At 37.4% G+C, this 23796-nt stretch overlaps 2 protein-coding genes across 4 annotated transcripts in view; one reads left to right on the top strand and one right to left on the bottom strand.

The window, feature by feature from the left end:
• Positions 1-474: 474 nt before the first annotated feature.
• snx1a (sorting nexin 1a) lies at positions 475-21440 on the bottom strand. Of its 3 annotated transcripts, none has more exons than XM_030136432.1 (16): positions 21352-21440; positions 21046-21187; positions 17047-17953; positions 15539-15684; positions 15125-15203; positions 14894-14937; positions 12487-12628; positions 12323-12401; positions 11682-11757; positions 10627-10740; positions 9684-9777; positions 8657-8862; positions 6216-6359; positions 5180-5260; positions 5019-5090; positions 475-2585 (listed from the first exon to the last, which is right to left on the bottom strand). In XM_030136432.1, exons 2-16 carry the CDS (start codon positions 21178-21180, stop codon positions 2535-2537), a joined length of 2370 nt encoding a protein of 789 aa, XP_029992292.1. In that variant the 5' UTR covers positions 21181-21187; positions 21352-21440; the 3' UTR covers positions 475-2534. The 3 variants fall into 3 exon arrangements, with proteins under 3 accessions (XP_029992292.1, XP_029992291.1, XP_029992290.1); XM_030136431.1 differs by having other exon boundaries at positions 21324-21404; XM_030136430.1 differs by having other exon boundaries at positions 21046-21389.
• sv2 (synaptic vesicle glycoprotein 2) overlaps positions 21360-23796 on the top strand; it is a 19467-nt gene continuing 17030 nt past the window's right edge. Inside the window, exons 1-2 of the mRNA XM_030136433.1 lie at positions 21360-21450; positions 21603-21698. Of these exons, the coding sequence (XP_029992293.1) occupies positions 21605-21698 (94 nt within the window). The 5' untranslated portion in view covers positions 21360-21450; positions 21603-21604. The remainder of the gene's footprint in view (positions 21451-21602; positions 21699-23796) is intronic.

The following is a 23796-nucleotide window of genomic DNA, read 5'->3' as shown; positions in this document are numbered from 1 at the left end:
AGCTGAATTTGTTCTGTAGGACAGGCATTAATGTAAGCATTTTGCTTCTGCCTGTGCCTTTTCAGTCATTAACCTGTTGGTAATGTTTGTAATGTTTGAAGTGTGGTTGTTGACACTGGTTCTATTATTATGTGATGTGATGATGACTGAACAAAGAATTTCATCATCATCATCATCATTCTAACCTTGGTTTCATGTATATTTTTAGTGTGGATGTATGGCTGTGATATCTATTTAGTGTAACTTCTGCTGCTGTCTTTTTCAAAAGTGTCCTGGCCAAGGCGTTTTTAATCTCGATGAGCTTTTTTCTTGGTCAAATAAAAAAAGAAAGAAAGTGATATACAAAGGTACAAGATATTTTTACGAACAAGGAGAATAATGGAGGTGGATGCATTTAATACAAGCTGAACCCAAAGAATTTATCTCCTGACACTTAACAGCAACATACGGAAAAAATAATGAGATGCAGAGATGTTTCCAAGTGTAAACAGTGCAACTTTTATTGATTTGTTTAGAAGACATTTCTATGACACAGTGCATGTTGCTGACATCGCTCAGCACGTTGACAGGTCATGTGACATACAGTGCGAGGCCCGAGTAGAAACGCTTTTAAGTAAGGCGCCGCCTAAAAAACGATCCCCTGCGTCTCAGCTGAAAACAAGCACATCAAAAACAGAAACTCCGTGCAAAGAAAAGTCTTTTCATTTAGCGATGTTTTTTTTTTTTTTTTTTTAAATGAAAACCGATGATGGTTGATTTGAATGTGAAAACGTGCAATTAAAGCTGTAATCGAAAGACGCTGGCGCAGGTCTGTTTTCATGGTCTGTCATCGAACTACAGACAGAGGCATCGGGGGAAGCATTAGATTGACTGACATGAGCACATTTCAACAATATTCTCATCACAAACGAGTCGACGTAACGGGCACAGTGTTGGCCTTTAAGGAACTATTACGTGCTTTCAATTTATTAGAAATCATATTTATCAGAGCTGAATAACAAATGTAAACAACTGAACTGAAAACATTACAGTTGAAGAATATCTTGAGAGAAAAAAAGAAGATTTCATGCTTTTCTTTATCTTAAAAGTATGAAAATTTCTATCTGATGCTACTTTTTGGGGCAAAATGATTAATCACAAACCATCGCAGATAAATTAATAATGGACAAAATAGTTTAAAGTTATCCTAAAATGGTTAGAACTTGAGTTGAACTTGTTTTTGAGTTTGGGGATTGATGAAAAATATCTGAGTAAGCAACTGACCGAAGAAAAGCCACTAAAGCTGCTGCGATTCGGTCAGCTTTGTGTTTCATGCAGGGACTTGAAACTTGCTTCATCGGCTAATCCAGAGTAAAGATGTAAGCATTCATTTGACTCCGATCTGCGTCACTGTTGCCTTTAGAAGCTTTACTTGACGAAGTGTGAAGTCTATGCAGAAAAAAAACACACGACGATGACCACGCTGGATGAAAACATGCTGAGAATTGATGGATTTGAGTGAGTTTCATTTGAAATAATAATGGGAAAAAAAAAAAAAGACGCCTGGATGGAGAAAACTCATCCTGAACATGTATGCACTGCAAAGTCTGTATTTAAAAAAAAAAAAAAAAAAAAAAAAAAAAAAAAAAAGAGCTTCATTAGTAACAAATGTGTGAATCAGATGAAAACACTGCTGGGCTCTTTGACCTCAGTGCTGACACTAGACTACAGCGGCTGCTGACACGCCCACAGCCACTTTCCCCCCCACACCGCGTTATATTTCGACACCAGTCTGAATTCAAAAAGGCACAAACGTCTGTAGTTAGAAGAGGAAATTTTTCACAATGATTGAAATTGTATCTAAAACCCACAAGCTTGACCTACGATGCAACCTTTGACCAACAGCCTTCTAATCTACTGCCTCTTTACCCTCCACCCCTCCCCCTCAGCGTCACCACTTATTTATCCGAAAACAAAAAAAAAACAAAACATGGCTGGTATTTAAGTACTTTATCCACCTCGTGGAAGTGCTCAGAAATCTTTTTTTTTTTTTTTTTTACTCTTTTATCCCTTTGTGTCGCTAAAAAGAAAGACAAAATAAATCTGATTGAAATTGGCCACTTTCTTCATCTGGGTCCCCAGAAATATAGGATGAGAGAGCAGCCGCGATGTAAACAATTAACCACCGCTGACGAGAAGGAGCTCCTGATAACACGTGGTGGAAAATCCTGAGAACAACGCACTCGCTTCCTTTCCCTTCTCACGTGGAAAATTAATGGAATCATTCAACGATGCTTTAGCTTTTCATGTGTCCGTTCAGCTTTGTATATGCAAACTCTTTTCATCTAATACGAAAATATTTGTGGAAGGTTAAATGAAAATATACAATTATTAATACAATAGAATACAGAGCTATATGTTAAAGGTGATTAAAAAAACAGGTTGATTGTTTCTCCCTTTACAATGCACGCATTTTCCTTGGTTTAAAGGCAAGAGGTAAAGTGTATAAGAAAAAGGCAGCCTGTTTAGTCGTCCAAAAGGCTGGTGCTCGAGGATTAGGCGATTGCTTTCGCTTCCGGTAAGAACGCCTCCCAGTATTTCATCACCTGCAGGAAAGAGAAACGGAGAAAGAAGGGACAGTTTTGATAAAATTATCCATAAATAATGATCTCAGTTTCTCTGGTTTTAGGATCAGAGTTCCTACAGGTTTCTACAAGATAAATTTAAGACTTTTTAAGACTACTTAAAACAGAATTGCCCATTTCATGACCATACTGGCAAAAATTTGTGACTCCTAGAATTTAGGAAAATCTATTTATTTACTCCAGTGCCTTGATTCCCACTGTTCCGAGTCATTTCTCACCGGGGGCTGCAAAGTTCATGATAAATGGTTCCTAATTTCAGTCTAAATTGTTGGGTTGTAACAGGTGGAACTGAGTAGAATAACATTACTTTCTTTGCATCTTGAACATTTAACAAACACATTTAAACACTAGAAAAGCACTCTGAGAGCGCAGACCTCCACCAAGGCAGATCAGTGTCCCCTCCCCCGGATCACCACCAAAATTTAATCATTTGTTCCTTGTGCTAGTATCAACATTTCCTGAAATATTCATCCAAATCCGTCCATAACTTTTTGAGTTATCTTGCACACGGACGGACAGACAGACAGCCAGACAAACCAATGCTGGCAAAAACATAACCTCCTTGGCGGAGGTAATAATACAGTCAACAAGTTTATGGCAACATAACTTAAGACCTACCATATCAAATTTAACACCCTTTAAAGACATTTTTAAGGCATTAAATGCAAGACTTTTAAGACCCCGCCAGAACCTTGTGGTTTTAACATGCGAGTAGGCATCATGTTTCAGTAACTAGATTTTTAAATTAGAAATAGTATTTAAAAAAAAAAAAAAAAAAACGTTTATTTGAACATAAACACTGAAATACAAGGCATTTTTCTTTTTCATGGTCAAAAAAGGATGAGAGGTTCCAAAAACCCTACTTTTATTAACCCTCAAAAACATAAACAGCCACCGGTGACAAAAACCATCTACTCATCTAAAAAGTTTAATAACTGAGCCAATAATCATATCAATACATGTAAATAATTCAGGTAAAATAAAGTTTCTCATGGTCATCAGATATGACCCATTTGGACGTTCAATGGTTTGATAAATGACAGCGGTTGTAGACACTTGTATTTATCAGGGTTCCCGTGGAGTCTTAAAAAGTCTTAAAAGTCTTGAATTTCCAAATCTGCATTTAATACCTTAAAAAAGTCTTAAAAAGGTATTAAATTTGATATGGTAGGTCCACCCTTTCCAACCTGACAATTTATATTGAAATTAGGAACTAGTTAATACTAACTTTGCAGCCTCTGGTGAGAAATAACTCGGAACAGTGGGAATAAAGGTGTTGGAGTAAATAAACACATTTTCCCAAATTCTAGGAGTCACGACTTGTTGCCAGAATGGCTGTGAAATAGGCATTAAATTCTGTTTTAAGTAGTCTTAAAAAGGTCTTAAATATGACTTATAGAAACCTGCAGGAACCCTGATTTATGTTCTTTTAATGATAAATTTAGCTGAAAAGCCACTTCTACATGATCAGTAAATTAAATATTGGAAAACACCTGATTTTCACGGGTAAACATGAACTGCATCCTATTCCTGGGCATGTCACCAGTTCATCACAAGGCCGATTCTTTCTTTAAATTTGTCTCTTGATAATAAAAATAGTGCCTCGTTTTTCATTTTTTGTCTTTTATATTTTAAAGAAAGAAAATCCAGGGACCAAAACCAAACCTAAATCCAGTTCTCATCTTAATTTCTTTTTCAACCAACCGTAAATTCTAAAAACATATTTACCCTTTCATGCATAGTGGTCACTACAGTGGACAGCTATTCAACAGCTGTTCTCTTGTATATTCATGGATTTTGTTGTTCTTTTTGTTGTTTTTTTTTGGTTTTTTTACACATATCTTTATTAAAGTTTTAAGACACTACATGTCTTTTCTGACGTGAATTGGTAACATTATGTAGATCTCTCCTGAGGATAAACCCCCAGAATCACAAGCCTTCCCCAGTTTTCACACAATTTATCAGTAAATACATGTTTCTGTGTGTCAAAAATTAAACGTGTGGTGTGCAGCTGAGTGGATATTTTTGCAACTTCATGAAAAATAGGTTCATAAGAATTTTATTGTCATTATTACCTTTTTTAATGTATTTTTAAATTTTTTTTTTATTTATTTTTTATTATTTTTATTTATTTTTCAGAAGAAAAAAATTCTATCACATTGTTTTCTTCATGCCTAAAGAGGAATAAAAACACTCTGGAAAAAATTTTGATTAAGGTTCTCATAATTCGTGCATGAAAGGGTTAAAAACGTAAACAAAACACTTAAAACTCTTTAATTATTCTTCAAATCTTATAACAAGACACAAAAATTATGACTATACATAAACACTGCCTTTTTATCCGAGAACCCTGTTAGATTATGTTAATCCTACGTGTCGGTGTTGGATACTCACCTGTTGCTGGGACTGAAGCAGAGACTCCATGTATTTAATGATCTGTCTCTTGAAATTCTTCGTCCTCTCTTTCTGCAAGAGGAAACACAAATTCAGGTCAGTGGTGAACATTTCCAGTCGCCTAAATCCTGATGTAAAAGCACTGAGGGTTACATCAGTACCTCGAAGCGAATAACTTCCTTGCGCACGGTCGCCGACACTCTTTCGAAGTCTCTTTCGTACTGTGTGACCTTGGCCTCCCACTGAGAACCAAAGAACGAGTTACAAGAAAAAAGAGAAAAATGTCTGTTGTTACAGGATGATGAAAGAAGCTTCTACAGGATGTAATGAGGGCTCCTTCGCTGACAACAAAGGATATTCTGTATACATATGAAACCAACTTGTAAATATTAATGTTTCTTTAGACCATATACTGTGCCATTTTGTGTGTTGTTTGTTTGTTGTAGCTCTGTAGTCTGGCCTGAATCCTCTCCATTTCTACAGTTCAGGCTTCAAACACATTTTTCAAGGTCAAATTCAGGCACTTTTCAAGTACTTTTAAGGGTTATTTTCAATTTTTTCCAGCACATCACCTTATTTCTGGAGTAAAATACATATCTACAGGAATATATATACACTCATGATTATTTTTTTTCCACTTTTTAAATCACAATGATGTACATTTTATTACGCTATGAACATCTAAAATTATGTTTTATAAGAGCAAAAAGTTTAGAAATTAAAGGAAAAAATGGGAAGCCACTTGACACACTCACACCGACCCAAAGATTAAGATAAAAATGTACCGAGTCGACCTGCGAGCACCAGGTAATTTTCTTTTTTGACAAAGTTTTTATTTTTCAAAATGTATCACCTCTTTGTAAGTAGCTTTGGTTTGTCATCTAACCTGCCAGAGTTAATGTTAAAAATAAATAGATAAATCACATCATAGAGTTATAATCGCAAGCACTTTCAAGCACTTAAACTAAAATAAAGTGGTTTCCAGACCTTGAAAACACAACATTGAAATTCTAGTATTTTCAAGGATTTCAAGCACCCATACAAACCCTGACAGTTAGATCCTCCTTAATCTTAACCTCTGGACCTTTGAAATCCCTGATCTTAGACAGGCCACATCAAGTATCAAGTCCAAACCCCTCAGAGTTATCTGAAGGCCCTGAGCTACATGTCCCATGTTTATTTTGGCCTGTGTCGTACCTCAACGATCTCCTCTTTGGCCAGCTGCAGCTTGTCGGGCTTGTTGGCCCACAGGAGTTTGGCTTCTGTCTCCCTCTTCTTCTGCAGCATGGACTGTGCATCCTGCCAACGCTGCCACGCCTTCATCCGGTGATCAAACGACCCCTGTGAGTTCACAAACATACAGGAATACTCCGTGTTTACATTGGGATGACTTTAGCCATGAAGCAGACGCTATTGTTCAGACAAGCATCACAAATACATTGAGGCTTTTACCGTCTTCAAGGAAATTCGACTTTTGTTGTGAAAAGAATCGAAGTTGTGTGCAATGAACAACACTGAGCAAAAATATCAACTCCTCATGTACAGTATTTGTGTAAAATGAGACGTCCGGCCTAAACTGAGCTCACAATGTCTTACTATTGTGAAACATGGTTAATTTTCTTGATTTGTAAACCGACTTTGTGTCCATCTCTGCGAGTGAGCACTTCCTCAGTGATCCAGTGATTAACACAGGTGTGGCCTGTCCAGACACTGCTCAAATAGCGTTAATAGTTACTCAGACACTCCTTATACTGGGGACTATAAAACAGGGTGTTTGTTCTTTATCCAAATAAAAATTTCAGACTCTTCCAAACTATTTTTTTCCCCCTACACCGTGACTTTAAGTACTTTTATACTTGTGTGCCTACTTTTTTAGTTGAGATTGTACCTGTTGTGTGTAGTAGAAAAGTTAATTTTAATAAATGAATGAATGAATAATTCATAGTAAATTATGTTTTACTGACAGAAAAGTTTTCAAAACATATGAAAATCACAAAAGTGCTATGATATACAAACAAGTTTGACTAGAATCATTCCAGTACTGACCAGTTAGAGAAATCCTATTGTTTTTTTTTTTATGTACTTTCCTCATGTATTTCTTATCTTACAAGATTATGTGCCTTTGTGCACACTCTAAAATTTGACTATGAGAGAAACTTTTTTCCATACTTTATTAAGACTTTCACACAACATTCCAGACTTTTCAAGGTCTGGAAAAAAGCGTTTCAAATTTCCATACTTTTTAAGACTTTCAAGACCTCCACAAGCACCCTGTAATAGGACACCTCAAAATGTCAAAGTTCATCAGATGTCACCACGCCACAGCTGTCACAAATCATACTGGAGCGTGCCGTTGGCATGCTTGTTGCAGGGATGTCCACCAGAACAGCTGCTAGAATAACATTCCACAGGCCACAATTGACAACCTTGTTAACTCGATGAGAAGACGAAGTGTCGCTCTACAGGAAGCCGATGGTGGACACACAAGACAGCTGGGTGGGGATTTCTTTCAACTGGCCCCCACCATGTCCACATGAATGTCCCTGAATGCCAGACGCCACTATCCTGTTCTAACGGACAGTAATCTGAGTTGATCAACAAAATAAAGTGTGTATGATGTAATATAATGTGCAACACCTAATGGTATTAAAAATTATCACATGGGGCGTTTATATTTTTGCTTGGTGCATTTAAGCACAGATTTGAGGTGCTTGCACTTTGAGTATCTAACTTAATATCTGAGAGGTAACTATTGTACTTTTCAAGTGATTCAAATGTGTTGATTTAGAAAGTTTGTGAGTAATTGAAAGATTCAGTGTTCCTTGACCAGGTTGAGTTTAAGTCTCTCCTCCTTAACCCATAAAAACCCTCAACTATTTTTTGTGGCGACTTCCAAATGAATTTTTCTCTACAGTTATCATTACTAAGTGATTTATCATCATTTATTCTAATACTATCTTTCGCATTTTTTCCAGTGAAAATCAGGTATTTTCCTATATTTAATTTACTGACCATGTATGTGTTCATAAAAGCTCAGGAAATTCCCAGGTTATTAAATCAAAACAGAGACAACTGAAGGAAACATGACTTTTCCAGAAAAATATATCATTAATTCAACATAAAAACAAGCACCTACAATCGTGGTAATTTGTCTAAGCACATGAACCAGTGCTGCAGAAGACAGTGATTCCATGTTCAATACAGAGACTATAGATGCATCTGAAAAAGACATCTGATGTTTGGAATCTACATTTTACATGAATTATTTCACTGTATTGATAAAATTAATGGTTCATATGTTCTTAAACATTTTAGATCAGTAGATGCTTTTAGGTCTTAAAGGGTTAAGATGAATAAACTCTTGAAAACCCCCTTTGCATTCACTGGAAAATGCATTGTCACAAAACTAAAGCTAAACTTATGAAACCTTGACTATTTAGAGATACGTTCTTCTCAAAGACCAGTGATAGTACAAACGCATGCTGCACTGCTGTAGAGAAGTGCAGTAAAATACTAAAAATATCTTAGGTACATAATCAAAATACTGAAAGGTAGTGTATTATTGCACAAATTACTTTCCATACTATCAAAAATCTGAAAGCTGCTCCACTTCACTTGTTTTCTAATCCTATTCATACCCTGACGGCTCCGAGCAGCCGGATGAAATCTGCGATGAGTTCAGCGAAGCTGAAGGTGTCGTTGGCCGCCTGCTCTTGGTGTAGCTGCTCCATCTTGTCCTCCACCTCAGCCAGCTGGGACAGGGCTCGGGACAGAGCAGTGTTGTCCTCAGCGCTACCCAGCATCGCTGCACTTTTGGCAAAGCTCGCTGTGTTCAGCGACAGCTCTGGAGAGGAAAAGAGAGAGTTCATGCAGATGTCAGCTCTATCCAGAGTTTACCATAAGAGATGAAAATGTGTGTAATATGTCATCAGTGGAAGACCAGGTCAGACCATGCGGCATTTGAATCAGTGCACAGACAACACTGTAGTTTATATTTCCTGAAGGCGTTAAAGACAGGCAGAGATAGTTTAAAACCATTGTACAGCATCTTTCATTTCTGACTTTAGTGACCTCCAGTGGAAGAAACATAATATGATGCACTATGTCGTCATTACAAACAAAATCTTGTGGAATCACCCAGTGGGAGTTAATATTATCACACACAAATGACACAAACAGTGACTGCAACATTAAAAATGGTGTAAATGGCTTTCTTTTTGGAGTACAATCCAAATCATAAGAAGCTGGGGCAGTTTGTTAAATTAAAAATATAACTAAAAGTAATGATTAGTAAATTATCTGTATTACATTGAAAAACAACATTATCTGCTGTTTCACTCAGTGAGATTTATTGCCTTTTCTTTTTCTTTACTTAAATTCTGATTCTTAAAATTCGTGTTATTTCTTTTAATAGCAGTTAAAAGAAATTTAAGTGATTGAAGACACCAAGTCATGAAGTGTTTCAGGTGTAATTTGTCCTATTTTTCTAACAAGTGAACCACAGCACAGGGTCTCTGACTCCTATTTCTTCATAGACTATATGAGAATGATGCAACAACAAAGTAACTTTTAATACCAATTTCATTTCTTAATTTGCATTTTCCATATTGTTCCGCTTTTGGCTAATATGAGATTGAGAAGAGTATAGAAACAAAGACAACTCACCCTTTCTGTGCACGACCAGGGATTCAACCAGAGTGTGAAGTTTCCTGAAAAGCTGGTCTGCAGCCTCCACCTCCTGCAGCTTCTCCTCAAACCACTGCACAAACACAAACAGATCTAGATCATCCTGCGGCTTTCATATTTACACGTTTTTTTGCCAGTAAAAGGCCCAGTAAAGAGGTGAAAACAGAGCTCTAGAACATTATGAAGCAGACTACTTAAGCTAAATCATTTTTAAAAATTACAGCTCAGTTCCCTTTTAGATCATTTTTATAACTGGTTTTACATTCAGTATTTGGGGGATAATGACTTTGTTACCTCCACCAAGGAGGTTATGTTTTTGCCGGCATCGGTTTGTCTGTCTGTCTGTCGGTGTGCAAAATAACTCAAAAAGTTATGGATAGATTTAGATGAAAATTTCAGGAAATGTTGATACTGGCACAAGGAACAAAATGATTAAATTTTGGTGGTGATTGGGGTGTGTGTGTGTGTGTGTGTGTGTGTGTGACTGATCTGCCTTGGCGGAGGTCTGCGCTCTCAGAGTGCTTTTCTAGTTTAATTCTGTAGCTTACCAAACATTACATCACACCATAGCAAACAAATATGACTGACTGGACACAAAAAGGTGTGCTCAATAATGCATGATTCTTCAGTGCATGAGAATGAGCTAAGCATTTAGTTTCCTTTGTATTTGTCTGGTCAAAAGTCTCAACCTTTCATTCTTTGTCCTGACAACAAAAGGAGAATATTTTTAGTGCCTCAAAGTTTTCTAAAAAAAACCAAAACAAAACAAAGAGAGCTCTGTTCTCCTCTACGTAGAGAAGCAGTCATCCTGTGGTGTCAGTGTTTCAGTGTCCTCAATGTGCCCTCAGCCAAAGACCTCCTTGAAGTGATCTGGTACCTGAGCACCAGCCTACAACGGAAATCTGTTTATAGCAGAACTCACCACATCCGACTCATTCATCTTGATGGTCATTTTACTGACAGCGTCTGTTGCTTTGTTGATCATTTTCAGGAAGCCAGCTCCACTCAGAGCCTGGGTGTTCACTGCTCTGGGTAACTGAAGACAAACACACACATATTATGATGCAGCAGTCACCAAACTACACATGACAAACCTAAGGTATTCAATGTAAACATGCTAGTTAGTCAAGCAGCACAGGAATCATACAGGGTGTCCACAAAGTTTCTTTAAAATTTAAAAAAATATTACAAAAGCAATTGATGAAACATGTTTATCACATTTGTTCGATGTACTCAGTGGTCATCAAAGTTTGCTGAAATAGGTTCTGTTGAATAAACCCCCAAAAATGGCTACTCCTCAGGAAAAGGCATAATGTGTGTTGTGGTTTATTGAAACAAAACCGGATACAGAGGCTCAGTGAAACTACAGGGTTAAGTTTGGAAGACATCCACCTGTCAATTCTCGCATGGCATAAGAAATTTATGGAGACGGTGACAGTGTTGAATAAAGGGAGGAGTGGATGATCCGTCACTCAAATATCACTCCCCTGGATTACTTTCTATGAGGTTATGTTAAAATACAGTATACTGAACAAAGACATGGGACATCAACGTCCTGAAGATCACTGTTGCCACTGAAACCATTGATGAGGCTATGAAACAGCCAACAAGGCAAGGAATTCAGTATCGTCTAAATCTGCTTCGTGCAAAAAATGGTGTCAATATGGAGGCGTATTAAATGAGGTAAAAAATTTCAATATCTACTTTTTATTTTGTAGAAAATGTAGAAATTTCCACAGCTTTGTCTAGTCATTTGCTTTTGTAATAAATTTGTTAAATTGTAAAGAGACTTCATGGACACCCTGTACAACCTTCACGATACTTAGTAGAAATGTATTAATAGCTTGAATGAAGATAGTTAAAGTAGATTACCAGTGGGATTTGGAGAGTATTTCTGAGTTCAGATGCAAACAGTCAAAAGAACACATCAAAAGAACCCCAGCCCTGCAGCGGCTTGAACTCAGTTTTAGCTCTTACCTCTTCTCTCTCCAGAAACTCTCTGACATCAGGATCTTGGATAAGAGACGGGTGATTTACCACCCTCTGCAGGTACCTGTTGAATGACAAAATGGCTACATAAGAGATTTATCGCATCAAAAATGATATACATTTTTGCAAATATCAATGTGTCAAATGTATGAATGTGATGCTCTATTAATTTCAATCTGATCATAAATTGCATATGATGGTATTTTTGGATTCTGGTTGAGTAGAAAGGGAAAATATTTGACTAAGGACAATTATAAAACACCTCAAGTAAAGTAAACTGATTGTTAGCTGTGGTATGAATTCTACATACGACAAGTGATAATGTCTAAATCTTGTAAACAATACTCCCCCCAGATATAATCACATTACACCATGGATACTCATGAGCTACTATTTAATTATTACATGTGTTCTTTTTATTTTCTCATATATTTTTCATAATTGAAATGAAAATAATTACAGACATCTTCTCTACACTGGAATGGCTACATGATTATGAACATATTTACTAAAGTATGCACTAAATTCAAGGTCAGATTTATTAGACACAACTTTTTGCCACTAGTTTTATTTTCTATATCTAGATGACATGAATTGCTTCCTGTTTTATATTTTTCAATAGTGCTCACCTCTCCAAAGCACCCCTCCTTCTCTCAACAAAGTCCGTAGATGAGGAATCCTCCTTTCCCACCTTCACCTTCGTCATACCTGTGTGAGACAATATTCATTCTCAGAGCTGAAAGAGATAAGAACATCCAGCACCAGAGGGAAACAGAGCAGTCACTGTGCCTACCCAGGATGCTCTTCTCTGGTGGCGGAGGCACAATGAATCCATTTGGTCCATGTTTTTCAGAGAGCTTTTCGTACAGGCCGAGGAAGTCACTGAAGCGTCGTCTCACTGTGAATGTTTTGGTGCGGAACATCGGCAGTGTGGTCTGAAGCAGAGAGAGGACACATGGTTTTCACTGAGTACAGGCCACTTTAACAAGTAAAACTCAGGTCAATATTCAGTAGAAGATACAAACATGATTAACCAGAGAAGAATATCTGACAGTCTTAAATTAATATGACACCAGCTTACATTCTAGGAACTAGGAAGAAAAAGTAAGAGAAGCTAAACCAGAATGAACTTTGGTTTGGATAGTAGGTGCAGGGCAGTTATGACTGATTATGATATGATATACTCTGTTAACCCTTTGTTGATCTGTTCATCAACATTATAACCATTTTCCCTAGAGACGATATACAGCACCAACTTTGTTTCTATGTTTTGAGAGTAACATGGCAAAGGCATCTTAAAACTGAAATCAGGACAGATTTATGGCAAAATGTAATCTCAAATGTAGGCTGGACTAACAAAGAGACAACACACAAGCTGATCCATTACAAAAAGAAAAAAAGAGTACAATATCTACACAGACTGTGACACTCAGGCTACCATGTAAGCCAATGTAAAAGAATTAATTAACATCAGTGCAGTCCATCTGTGTTCCTATAGCTGTAAACAATGAAGCTGAGCTAAGGATCACACATTTACAAAAGTGGTGATAAAATATGAATCTGGAAGTGGTTATAGCTCAGGATGAGATGCCCATTTGGCAAGTTTATTCTTAGTATTAGTAGCTATGTAAATTCAAGGTGGAATTCTTATCAGTTGTTACAATTCAAGTCAGTCATCCTAAATGTCTAACAATGGGGCTGATCACTGACCAGGTTGACAGTGTGACACAGGATTTTTCAATGCACAACTAAAGATAACCATATTTTCTCATATTTTGTCTTAAACAGCTGAAAACCACACAGTGTATTATCCAGCTTTACACTTCTTAGACTATTCAAAATTAACATAACAAACCGACAACAGGTGCCTGAAACTAACAATGAAGAGAGTGTGTATCTACAGTCGCAGAAAAAATTATTAGACCGCCACTTGTTTTCTTCAATTTTTTGTTCATTTTAATGCCTGGTACAACTAAAGGTACATTTGTTTGGACAAACATAATGATAACAACAAAAATGGCTCATAAGAGTTTAATTTAAGAGCGACTTTTGATGGTCTAATATTTTTTTCCGCGACTGTAGGACTGTCCCTTAGTTTGGCATTTCTGTAAAGATGTGATCAGAAACTTTGAAGAGTGGATAGAACATCCCCTAACTAATAAAATCTCATCTGTGTGTCTATTTGTTTGTCTTTAGTCAGGTACGGTAGTAATTGTTTGTACTAGTACTTGGATGTAACTTGACGAGCCCACACAGACCACAGATCAGAATGGTTCTTTTGAAACTTGGATTGCTTGTTTAAACACCATCCAGAACAAAACACCCCAAACTTTCCAAAATAATTAGACACTGTAGTGAGGATTCACAGTATGAAGTAAAAGAATATAAATGATTTTGCTGCCTTTTATTATCTAGGTCAGTGTTTTTCAACCTTTATGAACAAACGCCCACTAACGGTATCAGGAGCCTCCTGTCCCCCCCACCCCCGATAAAAAAAACTGCCACCGTGACAGACCTGTTTGCAGAGGACGTGGTGGTGGGTTATATAGCTCAGTAGGTAAAGCCCCCCTCACCTCATCATTGGCCACCTGGCGCTACCTCAAAAACTAATTTGTGTGTTTGGGGGGTGTGTGTGAGTGAGTATGTGCCTCTGTCATACGTCAGACACAGGTTCCTTACACTGAGAGGGGGGGCGAGTGATGTATAATATTGTAATATGCAACAGTGACTGATGCCCCCTATTTGTGCTGGAGCACCCCCCTTTCAAGTTTCTCCTTCCAAACACCCCTTGAGGATGTCCTAACACTTCCTGGGGGGTGGTACCGCCCCCGTTGAGAAACACTGATCTAGGTAGTGATTTATTCATGCTATATATTTTTGTGTCATGTTTAAATGTAAAAAATTACACTCTAACAATCTAAAGAAATCAAAGCTGTATGCAATATGACAAATGTAAAAAATTGTGTTTTTTCTAGGCTTAACTTGGTGAGACTGTTAAATACTAGCCTACTTGTACTTAAACTGTGTTATGTAATCTCTGTTTGCCTCCAACCACTAGAATGGGTGTTTCTCTTACAACACACTGACCAGTATTTCTTTTGTCAGCACATAGTTTATGACTAACTATACTCACTTCCTCTAGAAAAAGAGGGGATCATTTCTGATCCAAGTGAAACATCCAATCACTAACAGAATTTTACCTCTGTGGATACTTTGTAGGCCATGTATGCATTCATCCCGTCCCCTGAAACAAAAAAAGGAAAGGCATCTGCTGAGTCAGAGCAGAAAGAGACTTGAACCTGATGCAGATATTTACTTCATGGTGCTGCATTTTCCCTAAATACAAATTAAATGTTCAGTTAAAATCTGTTTACATGACATGCAGACACACTGCAGGGAACAGATTAAAATACAAATAAAAAAATACTCACCTATTTTTTCAGGGTTGGTGACAGAGACATTAATCTCAAATTTGTCATCCTCTTCTTCCTCCTCTTCCTCTTCTTCCAACTGTAACAAAGAAAATCTGCTGTCATCAGGCATTTCTACTGAACAGGCAACATCATTTCCTTTCAACTGAATCATTTCTCTGGTAGAAAATAATATTTACCGACTTCCATTGAGTCATACAACAATAAATCTATATTATGTTCTCAATTTTACACATAATTTAAAGAATTTACATTTCCTAAATTGAGATTTGTTAGACTTTGTTTCCTAACATGACAACATTTCAGGATGGTGTGGATGTTAGGATGAACTGTACGGACATATAGACATTGCTTAATAAGTTTTCAGTGACTTTGTTGCAGTATAAGTATTTCAGTCAGTGAGTCAATACGTACCTCCTCCAGGGCAGCAGACTGGGGCTTGGTGAGACTGGCAGCTGCTGCTGCTGCCGCCAGGGAGGGAGCAGATGCAGACGGCTTGGCTGTCATATCCTTCTTTCTTTCATTGTGTGGACTGTCTAGAGAAAGCTCCACTGTGGCTTCTGTTAAAGAAGAAACAAACTCAAATCATCATCAGCTAAATGAAAATGTGCAGTGAGACATCCTTGATTATTGCCCTCACAAGTTGAAACAACTTGCTAATGTGGATACTACAGTGTGTCATCAACTTTCATCTTTGCTGCTATCAGGAGGAGTTTGGGGATGATGGTTTTTCTCAGACTCATACTGAAATATACACCATAGAAGGCAGGGACCAAATGTTACAATTACCAGTTCAGCCAGTAAATACTAAAAAGGAATTTCATCCTAAAATTGTGCAAATGGTATGCAGGAGTGCTCTACATTTTTGTAATTTTTCTGTACGTGACAAGACCAAAAACTGTGGTAAACAAAGATTTTGGCCTTGACAAAACAAATACACAACTCCATGCATAAACACAGACTCTGAATGTTTTTAGTTTGGCTTATTTTCAAGATCTAGATCATAGAGACATGGCGCACTTTGCTCTGTTTGGTTTAACTCACAAGTAGTTCCTTTAATTGATACAGACCCATAGCTGTCATTCAGAAAACATTTTTTTTTTTTTTTTAAATTTCAGAGCTTTGTATGCTGTTATTTTGATACAGAAGTAGCGCAAAGGCAGGAAGCCAATGAAAGAGATTGACAATAATATGCTATGAATGCAGTGAATATTCCAGCTCACAGTCAATGTCTACAACAAGTCTACACAAAAAAAGACTGGACTGTCTGAGCTCTTCATGTTTGGTTGTTTGTACTGTACTGACAGACACGAAAAACAGACTGAAGACTGACACACCTCAAAACAGTATAGTTATTTAGAGAACATTAGTACTGGGAAATAACTAATTAGAGTTACTACATACAAAAATAAATGTCACTGTAAACTGTTACTGAGGAAGCACATTCACTAATCAAGATATTGGTGATTAAAAAAAAGGGTTATATCTAAATATATATTTTTTTTACATACAAAGCTTACATGTGGAAAAGGAACTCATTGCAGTGCTAGGAATTACAACAATATTTCCTTCCGAATCAGAAAAAGGTTAGAATATTATTACTGTAACTTTTACACAGATTTATCAATAATCAGTGTTGACTGTTTATAGTGGTTTATAGTAGTTGGTTTCAATTATTTGAGGCATTTTAGCTTTATTACCAAGCTCAAAACATCAGTTAGAAAAGTAATCAAATATAATAAGCTATTTTACAAAGTGTTAAAATAGTTAGATGACATATTATACTTTTAACCGAATCTATAGTAATTTGTAATCTATTATAACCTTTGCAACACTTGTGAAATTTTGTCCGCCACACTTAAATTAACAAAAATAATACAGCAGAAATCTTAATATTAACAGAGCTGATATTTTGGACCCACCAGCAAATATATCGGTGTCCTCCTCAGAGTGGACCCCATTGGTCTTGGAGGTGGCACCAGGGGTTTTGCTGACAGTAGGCGCCGTGATGACGGCTTCCTCCGTGAAGATATCAGCAGGTTCTCGTTGGTTGGCACCTTTGTCGCCTCCGTCACCACTAGGTTTGGGTGTGACAGTTTTGGGCTCTTGGCTGATGGTTTTCTTTGAGGTGGCACCCAGCGGCTCGGCAAAAAGATCCTCATCAGGTTCGCCGAAGAGGCTTTTCTGGGGCTGCTTGGCAGGTTTAGTCTGTCGTGGTTCTGTGAACAAATCACTTCCTTCGTCTTCAAACAGGTCAGGTATTGGCTGAATGGGTTTTTTGGCATCAACTGCTGGAGTATCACTAAACAGGTCAAGCAAAGGGTCGGCAATTTTGTTGGTTGTGGGTGGCTGTTGTGTATCACTCGCGGGCAGATCACCTGTGATGTTAATAATTGGATCAGTGGAAGTTTCTTTTGCCTGTTCAACCTTACTTCCTGTTTCATCATCAAGAGGTGGATCTGTGTCTTCGCTTTTACTAGCTTCAACCGTAACGTCTGCTACCACTACTTCCTCTTGTGGTGCTCCACTTTCACTTCCCAAAATGTCAAAAAATTCATCTGAGGGTTCATCTAATGGGATTTCACTCGTGTCTTTCGTTGAATCTGCAGTGCCTGTGTCATCAGGACTGTCGGTTCCATTGTTTGTTAAATCGACAAAATCATCCGAGGGTTCGCTGACAACTTCAGCCGCTGGTTTGTTTTCCTCTGGGCTAATAATGGGATCAATCAAAGGATCACTCATGATATCAATGGGAGGCTGTATTAAAAAATCACTGTTTTGAGATGTAGGTGGCAGTGTGGGCTCCATTTCAGCCAGTGACTGGTTGGTCTAAAGGAAAGGGGGAAAAGAGGTCAATAACAATCATCCATCTGTTCAGTGTTTTCTGACTGACTGTTGTAAAAATCAAGAACATCGTAAAAGGCTGTTTAAAATGATCTATTCTTACATATGATGAAACTGGACCCAGTGAATATTAATGTCAGTTTATTGATGGAGCAAACATTAAGGTATTTAAAGAACAGCATCTAAAGTGTTGTCATTAAACTCTTTCATACTTCAAAGCTTAAAAATGTTGATCAGTAACTCCTGCAACCAAATGCTTCAGAGGAAAAAAAAAAAGCTTCCAGTGTTATTTTTTCATGAGGATGAAACCATTCTTAAGCTATTCTATTAAACTAGAGCCTTATCCTACCCACAGGTGTAGAGTGGTTAAACACTCCACAACAGTGTTCTTCCCATTTTAGGATGCCTTTGTTGGATTTTACGAGAAGCAGAAGTAGTTGCAGCTGCCTGTTTTTCGGAAATGTAGATTTATGACAAAGCGACCTTGTGTTTGCTTTTATCCTCATTTGCATGGTGGCATATCATACTGGCGAATTCTGAACTACGCCTCTGGGGAGAAAAAAGAAAAAGCAATAACCTGCCATAGCTGGATTTCAGAGAGAGTCAAACAAAGCTCCTGTTTTTTCCTTTCATTTACAACAGCCAAGACTAATGTAGCGTAGTCCAAAAGTCCCGCAATAAACCCTACCTTCATAAAAGGTTAAAATGTTCTACTGCTGTAAAGCTGTAGTTTGTTTGCATTTATAGTATTTGATGTTCTCTAACTAACATAAAACAGAGCACTATAGTCAGAGCTGAGTGACAAATGTTAGTACTTTTATAGCAGGGAATGAACTACTCAGATACTATATTGAAAATGCCGGGTCTTGTTCATGCCAGTTTCAAGGATACCTCATCAGTCGCATACGCAGACAACTTTCATGCCTTTTTAATAAGAACATTATGTTAACAACTTTTAAATGTGAGACATAGCTTTTTCATGTTTTAAAACTGCTTGTAGGGTATACCAACTGAAATAAGCCAAATAAAAATGTGTGGATTTATACTATAATACATAATATAAGGATATTTTTGTTAAAATGGGAAACTAGTAATGGAAAAAAGTGTTGTTTAGGAACTATTATCAAAGACAAGAGATTGGTAACTATATTGAAAGTATACCAGTGGTAACTCCACTGTAGGTAATAGAGGTGTATAAAAATCTAAAAGTGGAACTACAGCAGGTTTAGCAGCAATATGTACTTAAAGTATAACATGAGAAATAGAGTGCTGCACTGTAATGAATTGATGAGTAGTTTAATCTTCAACAATGCATCAGATTCTACAAGATACTAGTCACTATACTTGCCAAGACAAATACTTGTGAAGGTGAGGAATAGCAACCTGTTTCAAGACAATGTGCATCAGAGAAAATATTGTTCAATTAAATTATTTAGAATTCAAGCCTAAATTTATTTATTTATCCATTAGGGACAGTGCACATTAATGCACATCTACATAAGTTGAAGCTGTAAATATGCCAGATTGTATTAACAGTGCTAATTTCCACCTGTAGTCTCTAGGCAGGTGACAAGAAAGACAACAGACAAAAGACAAAACATAATAAAAATACACAAAACACAGTGAGGACAATCTACTTTGTCACAGGCTTGGTTTTCCTTCATCCATTGTTTAAGTTGTAATTTGAAGGAGGCATATGATTGTGAGTCTCTTATGTTGAGTGGTAAACTGGTCCAATATTCAGTCCCAGTGATAGAAAGCCTAGTCTGTCCAAAAGTAGTACGCCTGCGTGACAAATTGAAGTATATAAGCTGTCAAATAAGTAGTGACTACTTATGGTAGTTTCAGAGACTGGTAAGAAAAGGTTCACAAGGTTAAAAACTCAATTTAACCTACCAGTGAATATGAAGAAAAGTTTCCCACATTTAAGAAGCTGCAACCAGAAACAGGCAAACTGCAATATGTTGCAAAAAAAAAAAAAAAAAAAAAAAAAAAAATTAAATCACAAAAAAGTGAACAATTAAAAAGAAAAAAAAGCGGATCACTTTCCTGCCAGCTGTCTGATCAACTAACTGTTGCAACTCAGCTGACAAACAGTTCTATAAAAATGTAAAAAGCCACTCTGACTCCACTCATATGACCTGTATCTGGTCCATTTCCAAACATCTCTAAAGCGTCAGCCTCTGTGAAATGTAACATCCAGAACTGCTGAGTAATGTTTTCCATGCAACAGTGAAAAAAAATATCAAAGACAGCAACTTTTCACTCTTTCCTCTGAACTTTGACTGTGGGAAAACATCCGGGTTCTGACCATGTGACCACATCCCACTCACATGACAGGAGGTAGCCAGGGCCAGCTTTTAATCTCCATTCAACAATTATTTCATCGGCCAAATAAACGTGAATTAACACCAACACCTCCCTCATAAGACCACTTTTTCCATAGAGACGAGGAAATGTAATCCCCAGCGAATTTCTTATGTTCAATTCCAGTTGGTTTGCTTATGCATGGCCTAAAAAAGTCTGCAAACCAAATACTGAGGAAGCAACCTTCAGATTTGGGACGGGGGTGAAACTTAACCTCAGAGGGTGAAAGTTTCACAAACGCATCCTGCACAAATGACACTCTACACCAAAAAAACAAGTACTGCAGATAACAGACGAGACTCAAGTGGAGTGTTAAGTGGGGCAAATCACAGTGGGGCATTTCTAAACGATGCAACTTACCAGGAGGATAACAGTAATGGAGCTGTCAAAAAAAAAATCACCACACTCTGATTGAAGCTACATTTGATATCAAGTGCGAAGAGGTGAATTTTACTGTTAAAACCGCACGGTGCTTTGATAATTTAACTTACAGTCAATGTTAGAAGTTCAACAAAACCTGACATGACAGTAAGGAATGATATTAGCTGTTGACTGTTTCCCGTATGGTAAAACTAACCCCATTTTCGACCCCTTTTCCAAACTTTTGCTGCCTCCTTAGCTTACTTCGCTGACGTTAGCTCTGTTCATGTCACCAACATCAGACGCAGCTTAGCTAGCGGGAAATTACATATAACTTCATTCAGCCATACCGGGCTCAGGAAAAGGTCTTCCCCATCGTCGTCGTCGTCGTCGGTGGCTCGGTTTGCGACTTCTTCAGTGTCCAGCACATCTTGCTCCTCGGAGTCCGGGAACGGAGGAGGACTGCGCTCCGAGCTGGTCGCCATCTTCAATCTTTTTAAAACACAAGGGGAGGTAACGTCAACTGAATCGTCTCCCTTCGGCTCGAGACTCACTCAGACAGACGCACGCACGGACGGACGAACGGACGGACGGACGTGTCTCCTTTAGCTGCTCATGTGAAGCTAACCGTTGCTAAACACCCAGAGCTAGCTCACTTCAAGGTCTGAACCCCCAGAAAAGAGTCGGGAAGACGGCCGGTGGGACGTGCAAACCGCTGCTCTCGTTTCTACTTCCTGGTCCTCCCTGACAGTCAGGTAACAGTTAGCCTGTTAGCTAGCACCACAGACAGACAGCCTGTCATGGGACCGCAGCACCACTGGTTCCAGCGGTAAATATGGACCTGGTTAGGGCAGCAGTTTGCACATAATCAGCCCACAGTGTCCTTATAAGAAACATCCGACTTTAGGCATGTCCTATCACGTGTATTCCGGAGAGGCAGAGACCCGGGAGCCGCTTCTCACCGGTGGTTATCTGGAGCCAGACCACCTGGACTCGGATGAAGGTAAAGTTTTGCATCAAACTCTCCGATCACTGACACAGAGCTACAGATGGTACAGTTACACTCACCTGCATCCACAGAAACTATGCTGATTGCTAAAGCTGGGAGAAAAAAGATTCATCACATTATCTTAGATTAAATAAAGTGGTATTAGTAGTAGGCTAGTTTGTGTCTGAACTATTTTTACTCAAATACTGTGCATAAGTACATGTTTATTCTAAATGACTTCCATTTATGGAGCTTTTTACATGTTAGGGGCAACTCCACTTTTCTGCTTCACTGTGAAAATTAATATTACTTTAATATAACTGCAACATTACTGTAAGAAAAATACACCTGTGCTGTAGTAAAAAGGTACAACACACATGCAACAGTGAGAAAAGCATTGTATATGATATAGTAAAAGAGTGTCAGGGTTTATTTTGGTGATGAACTTTAATATGTTTTAACTTAACTCAAATGATCCGTGAACAGGTACAGTTACACTCACCTGCATCCACACAAACCATGCTGATTGCTAAAGCTGGGAGAAAAAAGATTCATCATATTATCTTAGATTAAATAAAGTGGCATTAGTAGTAGGCTAGTTTGTGTCTGAACTATTTTTACTCTAAACATGTACTTATGCACAGTATTTTTCTAGATGACTTCCATTTATGCAGCTTTTTACATGTTAGAGGCAACTCCACTTTTCTGCTTCACAGTGAAAACTAATATTACTTTAATATAACTGCAACATTACTGAAAGAAAAATACACCTGTGCTGTAGTAAAAGGAATAACACACTTCCATGCAGCAGTGAGAAAAGCATTGTATATGATATAGTTAAAGAGTGTCAGGGTTTATTTTGCTGATAAACTTTAATATGTTTTAACTTAACTCAAATGATCCTTGAACAGGTACATTTACACTCACCTGCATCCACAGAAACCATGCTGATTGCTAAAGCTGGGAGAAAAAAAAGATTCATCATATTATCTTAGATTAAATAAAGTGGTATTAGTAGTTGGCTGGTTTGATTCTGAACTATTTTTATTCAAATACTGTGCATAAGTACATGCTTATTCTAAATGACTTCCATTTATGGAGCTTTTTACATGTTAGGGGCAACTCCACTTTTCTGCTTCCCAGTGAAAACTAATATTACTTTAATATAACTGCAACATTACTGAAAGAAAAATACACCTGTGCTGTAGTAAAAGGAATAACACACTTCCATGCAGCAGTGAGAAAAGCATTGTATATGATATAGTTAAAGAGTGTCAGGGTTTATTTTGCTGATAAACTTTAATATGTTTTAACTTAACTCAAATGATCCTTGAACAGGTACAGTTACACTCACCTGCATCCACACAAACCATGCTGATTGCTAACGCTGGTAGAAAAAGATTAATTTCATGATCTTAGATTAAATAAAGTAGTATTAGTAGTAGGCTAGTTTGTGTCTGAACTATTTTTACTCAAATACTGTGCATAAGTACATGTTTATTCTAAATGACTTCCATTTATGGAGCTTTTTACACATTAGGGGCAACTCCATTTTTCTGCTTCACAGTGAAAACTAATATTACATTAATATAACTGCAACATTACTGTAAGAAAAATACACCTTTGTTGTAGTAAAAGGTATAACACACATGCAACAGCGAGAAAAGCATTGTATCTGATGTAGTAAAAGAGTGTCAGGGTTTATTTTGCTGATAAAATTTAATATGTTTTAACTTAACTCAAATGATCCTTGAACAGGTACTGTTACACTCACCTGCATCCACAGAAACCATGCTGATTGCTAAAGCTGGGAGAAAAAAGATTCATCATATTATCTTAGATTAAATAAAGTGGTATTAGTAGTTGGCTAGTTTGTGTCTGAACTATTTTTACTCAAGTACTGTGCATAAGTACATGTTTATTCAAATTGACTTCCATTTATGCAGCTTTTTACATGTTAGGGGCAATTTCACTTTACTGCTTCACAGTGAAAACTAATACTACTTTAATATAACTGCAACATTACTGTAAGAAAAATACACCTGTGTTGTAGTAAAAGGTATAACACACATCCATGCAGCAGTGAGAAAAACGTTGTATATGATATAGTAAA

Source organism: Sphaeramia orbicularis, chromosome 6 (assembly GCF_902148855.1).
Source record: "Sphaeramia orbicularis chromosome 6, fSphaOr1.1, whole genome shotgun sequence".
Classification (NCBI taxonomy): Eukaryota; Metazoa; Chordata; class Actinopteri; order Kurtiformes; family Apogonidae; genus Sphaeramia; species Sphaeramia orbicularis.
The sequence above is the reverse complement of the archived record's forward strand: the minus strand, read 5'-3'. Positions and strand labels throughout refer to the sequence as shown.